The 6,429-nt window shown below is 41.0% G+C and overlaps 1 protein-coding gene across 1 annotated transcript; it reads left to right on the plus strand.

Moving 5' to 3' along the window:
• Positions 1–4,700: 4,700 nt before the first annotated feature.
• On the plus strand, positions 4,701–5,642 carry LOC138448419 (olfactory receptor 1E16-like). The gene has a single exon (XM_069604693.1). It carries the CDS (start codon positions 4,701–4,703, stop codon positions 5,640–5,642), a length of 942 nt encoding a protein of 313 aa, XP_069460794.1.
• The last annotated feature ends 787 nt before the right edge of the window (positions 5,643–6,429 follow it).

Raw genomic sequence — 6,429 nt, forward strand, 5'->3', positions numbered from 1 at the left:
TCCAGATGGAAATGTGAGTGTTGGCACATGCCACACTTGGATGGAATTCTTAGCTTTGGCCTGTGTCACATCCAGATAGAACTGTGAGTGTTGGCACATGCCACACTTGGATGGAATTCTTAGCTTTGGCCTGTGTCACATCCAGATGGAAACGTGAGTGTTGGCACATGCCACACTTGGATGGAATTCTTAGCTTTGGCCTGTGTCACATCCAGATGGAAACGTGAGTGTTGGCACATGCCACACTTGGATGGAATTCTTAGCTTTGGCCTGTGTCACATCCAGATAGAAATGTGAGTGTTGGCACATTCCACACTTGGATGGAATTCTTAGCTTTGGCCTGTGTCACATCCAGATAGAAATGTGAGTGTTGGCATGCTCCACACTTACATGAAACTGGGAATAATGACAAGTGCCACACTTGGATGGAATCGTGATCACTAGCCTGCCCCACATCTATACTGAATATTGAAAATTTGCAAGGACCACACTCAGATGGAATAGTTAATAATAGCCAACATCACACCGAGACATAATTGCAAGAACAGCAATGCCAACTAACCAATCTACTAACAACTTCATCATCCCTCTGCAAACACCTCTCAAACTCTAACCAAACACAACCACAAGCCTAAAACACAGCAACCCGTACAAACTTCACCACACTGAAACAACAAAACAAACCACACATAGACTTGCACAACAGCACATGACGACTTCCGATCGTAAAACACCCCAAGCCCAGCCAACAGACCCACCGACCTGAGGCTGCCAATAGTACATCTCTGCTCTCTTGCACTTTTCTAGCTTATTCTGACTAACCCAAACCCGCCTCCCTTTTTTCAAAGCTGCCAGAGCACCAGGCGACCACTCTGCTGGTGATAGTGCGCGGAACAAATATCCTTTAACATTAACATTAACGTATTTTCTGGGCTATCTTGTCGAGCTTTCACCCATTTCCTCCTACCATTCACAGATGCATTGGTCTCCCACGTATATTGGGTTTACATTATTCATTAAAGCATCGAAGTACAAGAAATCAGTATGCCTTGTTTCACTTTGGTTTTTTGTTAGAACACATTAGACATTTTTTAGCATGCACTATGCTCATGCCCCGATCAGGCTAAGCATATTTACACATGTACTTTGGTTACATCATATTTCGGATTATTACCACTCTAATATTGGTTCCAAAGGACTGTCTCTTAAAATGTCACTAATAACCAGTAGAAACTCGACTAAATCAAATATTATGTTCAGCATTAAGTGTTGTATGTGTTGAGCACAGTTAGCAGGAGGGCATTATCTTGGCCGGGAAGGCTATTTGGAAATTATCATTCCAGTGTTGATGTGGCATTGTCATACATTTCACTAAATGTCTATAATATTAACTGCTATAAACTCCTAGCCAAGCCACAATAGTCTGTAGACACAAATGAAACATTCCGAGTGATGCATTTCACAAATGTCCTTTCAGAATTAAAGGCTTTCCCACATTTCTCTTCTCAAACACAAATGGAAATATACAGAATAATAGTGAAATGATGGTTAATGTGTTCACTCAAAACCTCACAATGTTTGATGCTTTTAATAATTCCTTTATTTTTTTTCTTTGTGAGAAGGATAAAATAATCTTCCATTGTCCTGTTTGCATACTGTTTTTAAAAACAAATTAGGTCTCTTTGCTTAGCTTTAGTGAGCAGCAATTCACATTATCGGTTTTGCATGTAGGAACTTCCTTGTATTATTATTAAAACAAAGCAGGAGCAAGCACAATAATTCAGAAAAATATGCAAAAATGTTGTGAACATGAAAGTAATGTTGAAAAGATTTGATTGCAAATGAGACAGCAAAAATGTTATGAATAAAGCAATGATGGTTTTGATGGTTTTATCGTTTGGCAAAGGCCAATCTTGTTCAGACATGCTGGTTCTTACGTAAGCGACAAATAAAGACAAGATTGGCTTCCGTTCAAATGCAAACAAACAATATGTTCTGTTCTACTGTTCCTATTGATTATATGAATCATGTGATTATCTGCAATAAGTGGATTGGCTGACAGAGAAACTTGGGTGGGACTTAGCTTTAATAAGCCAGCTGTTCAGACAGTAGGGGGCCTCTCCTGAAATTTCACTGAAGGCTGTGACTCTCTGAAACCTGAAGGAGCAAGGCCTGGAGGACACCACTGACCCAAAAGATATTGAGCTTCTGTCCGGTCCTGACTTCCATGTCTGCAGAAGATGCTGAGCCCCACAGATCCCTCAAGAATGGTGGATCAACAACTGATTTGATACCCAGTTGGAGAACTAACACTCCCAAGGGAAAAGGGGAAGTGGATAAAATAAAAAAATGACAGACGCCTACTTCTGGTTGGCTGCAATTTGTAGAGGAAAACATTAATGTTAGTTAGGAACATAACACTCCTATCACTCTACTTCCTTAGTATCTGACAACAATACAAGACCCATACCTGTCTAACCTCCTTTAATGACTTGGAGGTTGAAAAGTTCATATTCCTCGTTTATGCAAGAGAAATATACTTTGAGAAATACACTTTGTTTAACCAATTGAAGAAAGTAATTAATCTCTCAATATCATTTTCAAGAAAGCCTTGTTGAGCCAACAGAAATAAAAAGAGGAATGATTTGCAGTTATTCCTTTGTCCACAGCACTAGCGATTCTGACGTTAAACCTTGCCATGGTCTTTCCTCTGAAAAGACAGCGGTACGTCTGCATTCCGTTTCACTAATACATTCAGAGCGTTCATACGCGCAGGCACGCTGCACTTATCCTTTTCTGTTCCTGCTGGGCACATGCGCACGGTTATGTAATACGAAACGCTCTGGTGCTCATACGTGCTACTCAGACTCTCCTTAAATTCAAATGACTTGACCAGCAAAGAGTTTCGTTTCTTGATCTTCTCTCATGCGCCCGCTCCGATCTGAAAACTTCAAAAAAATGCATCAGAAGCGTGTCGCGGGAAGGATACGTCTGTTACTACTCCTTTGCGCATGCGCGATTAACACAATATTGAAGCAGTAGTGTTCACTAATCAAATGCAACTGCGCAATGATTGCTGCCCAAAAGAGACGCTAATTCCTTGTGGCAACGGAATCGGAGCGTCTCAGTTTCTGTGTACAGATTAACTAACAGTGAAGACACCAGCAAACTACGCTGCTTTAAAAATCACCATTAACACCAGAAGTTTCTTTGACTTTGACAGTCTCTAGAAAAACAGTTTCAGAATAAATATTGCAGTTTGAAGAACTTGGGCAGGTTTGTTCCTTAAGTCTCCCAAAAATAACCTAAATATCTAACTAACTAAACACCCAATGTTAAACAAGACTTTTAAGTTGAATTAACTCTTCTCCTGCTTGAAAATACGCAGCGCTCCCACCAAATGACCAGCTGAGCTTGTCCCACGCAGAGCAGGACTGCTGGAATTGAACAATTCAATGTTGTCTCCACCTGAACTTCTCACAGAGGGCCTTGAATCAGGAACTTAGCTTAGACACAACCTTCTCTCTTGAAGGTGAACAATGAAAGGCATTTTAGAATTCTGAGAGAGGTCTGAAGTTCATGATGCCTCCAATCAGAGATCAGAACCACCTCCTCCTGTTGGCTTGGGTAGCCCTCACTCTGACGAACAGTAGTTAAGAACATCAAACCAAAAAGGCATTTAAACACTATCATTCAGATCTGATTATTAATCAGATTTGCCATCCCTCCTTTACTCAGAACCATGAAACTTTCCCCAAAATCAAACCCCCTTCCAACCTACCTGCCTACTACCAGACCCATTAGACCTGACAGTTGCTGGGACAAGGGGGCTAGCTGAACATTTGATAACTAAGCCAAGGCTTTAATTATAGTTTTTGGTCTTAAAATTGTCCCTTTGCCAATTTTACCAATTCTGATTGTGAATGATTGCATGAAGAACTGTTTGTCTGCCTTGAAACAAGCACAAAACGGTCAGATGCCGCCTCCCTTAAACAGTAAACTGATCAATGGGTTAATAATTGGCACTTTCCCAATTTTCCAAATTAACATCTTTTCATGGTCTCAATATTTGTGGGGCTGAAATAAGCCATCTTTACTAATTTTTACAATATATGCTTTTGATTCATTGCTGTTGTTTGCTTTTAGGTTGTTCTTAGTGACCTTTGCATACAAGACATCGAATCCGTTTTGTTTTTGGCAGGGCGTTTAACCCTTAATAGTGCCTCTCAATTATGCAGACCTGCCAACACGTTTTCTTCCCTTGTGCCTGCGGATTTGTCCAGGGCATTATGGTGCAGGCAGTGTTTGTAATGGAGGATTCAGGTTACTGTCAATTTGAATGCATGTTATTTAGTTATGATCATAATACACCTGTATATAATCATTTACAGCTAATGCATGTAGATGCACAGATCTGGCAGTATGTTTTTGCTGTGTACGTTGCACATATCTGATGACATGAAGTGTAGTGTAAACATGGCTTTTAAGATGAAGAAAGTGGGTAATGCTGTAAATTTGATATTCAGGAAACAGTATTCAGTTATCAGCTGCAACTAATCCAGATGGAGCAATTGTTCAGGTCTCATTATCAGGCATGTGTAGAAATGTGCATTCCTAACTCTGAACCGACTCTCATCAAACAATCATCTCTAATGTCTATTAATGCATGCCCTTTTTATTTTCTTGAACAGAAGACAAACATGGCTGCCACAGGATGTTCAAAGAATGCAACACATGTGGAAGAATTCCTTCTCGCGGGACTACACATTCTTCCGGAGTTGAAACTGTTTTTCTGTGTCATATTCCTAATGATTTATGTGCTCACTCTTGCTGGTAACAGCCTTATTGTGGTTACAGTTTCTGCTAGCGATCATCTTCGCTCTCCGATGTTCTTTCTTCTGAGCAATTTCTCCTTCTTGGAAATCTGGTATGCTACTAGTACTGCTCCCAGCATGCTCTCAGGCATATTAGCCGACGGCAGTAGCATCTCGTTTGCTGGTTGCCTCATGCAGTTCTACTTCTTTACGTGTTTCGCGACCATCGAGTGTTTTCTTTTGACAGTGATGGCTTATGACAGATACACCGCCATATGTTTCCCATTACATTACACCACCCTCATGGACCGAAGACAATGCCTGAAGCTCATTTCCATTGCCTGGGTGGGAGGCCTTACAAATAACTTGTTAACACTCATCTTGCTTTGCAAATCAAAGTTCTCAGGTGAAAAAATGATCAACCACTTCTTCTGTGAGTTTGCACCCCTCATCAAAGCTGCCTGCTCAGACACCTCCTTCATAGAATTCTATGCCTTTTTCTGCTCCTTTGTAATTCTAATAGCACCGTTTATTCTAATCATCATGTCGTACGCATACATCATGTCAGCCATCTTGAAAATCCCATCAGCCAATGGGAGACATAAGGCCTTCTCCACCTGCAGCTCTCACCTTGCTGTGGTCAGCTCCTACTTTGGACCACTCATTGCTGTCTATGCAACTCCAAGGACAGAGGGCTCCCGTAACCTGAGCAACGCCTTATCCCTGCTCTACTCTGCGATAACACCACTGCTCAACCCTGTCATATACACCCTGAGAAACAAAGAAATCAGGGAGGCCTGGAGGAAGGCTTTCCAGAAGACACCTTGATTGGAAGAATTTCAGGAATGCATGAAAACTTTAAACAATTATTACAATCTGCCAAATGTTCTATCCTATTAAGTGACATTAAATTATATAATCTGATAAAAACATGTTTCCAAAAGTATTGTGTATAATGGTATATCCCAGAAACTAACACCTGTATTGTTATAGAGAAAAGGAAAACTCAATTGCTTAAAATGTTACGGATATGACAACATGAATGTATAGTAGTTGCATGTGTGGTGCTTAGAAACTCCAACAAAAGAATAATGAGAATAGCTACACATAACATGCCAAAATAATATATGTTTGTAAGAAATAAGTACCTGGTGAGGGACAGTCATGTCTCATGCTGCTACATGATTGGCCCTTGATCGGTCCTTAACTGCAAGGTCGCCCGGTTACTACCTGCAAGGGAAAGACGTACTTGCTTCAGTGCTTCCGTCTTGAACTCACACGCAGCTCCAACATTGTTAAGTTCACTGCATACAGCGTTCCTGAGAAGCCGCTGTCATTTCTTGTTGTCTGCTCGCCACTTCTGTCCCTTGCTGATCGAGCGCTATGCGCCGCTTCTTCACAGCGTTGAAGGCCCAACGGGCTCTGTTGCACGTATCCATTATCATTTCCTGCTTACACTCATCACGCTATGCAGTATTACAATCCAATATGGAGGCAACATCTACTAATAACACGTCCTTCAACCAATTCCAGGAACATGTGGACTTCCGGAAAAGTCCATGTCAATCTCATTGTTATTTGATTATTTATTTATTGTTCATTTATTAGGCGCTTA

This window comes from Ambystoma mexicanum, chromosome 1p (assembly GCF_040938575.1).
Source record: "Ambystoma mexicanum isolate Mex_15411 chromosome 1p, UKY_AmexF1_1, whole genome shotgun sequence".
Lineage (NCBI taxonomy): Eukaryota > Metazoa > Chordata > Amphibia > Caudata > Ambystomatidae > Ambystoma > Ambystoma mexicanum.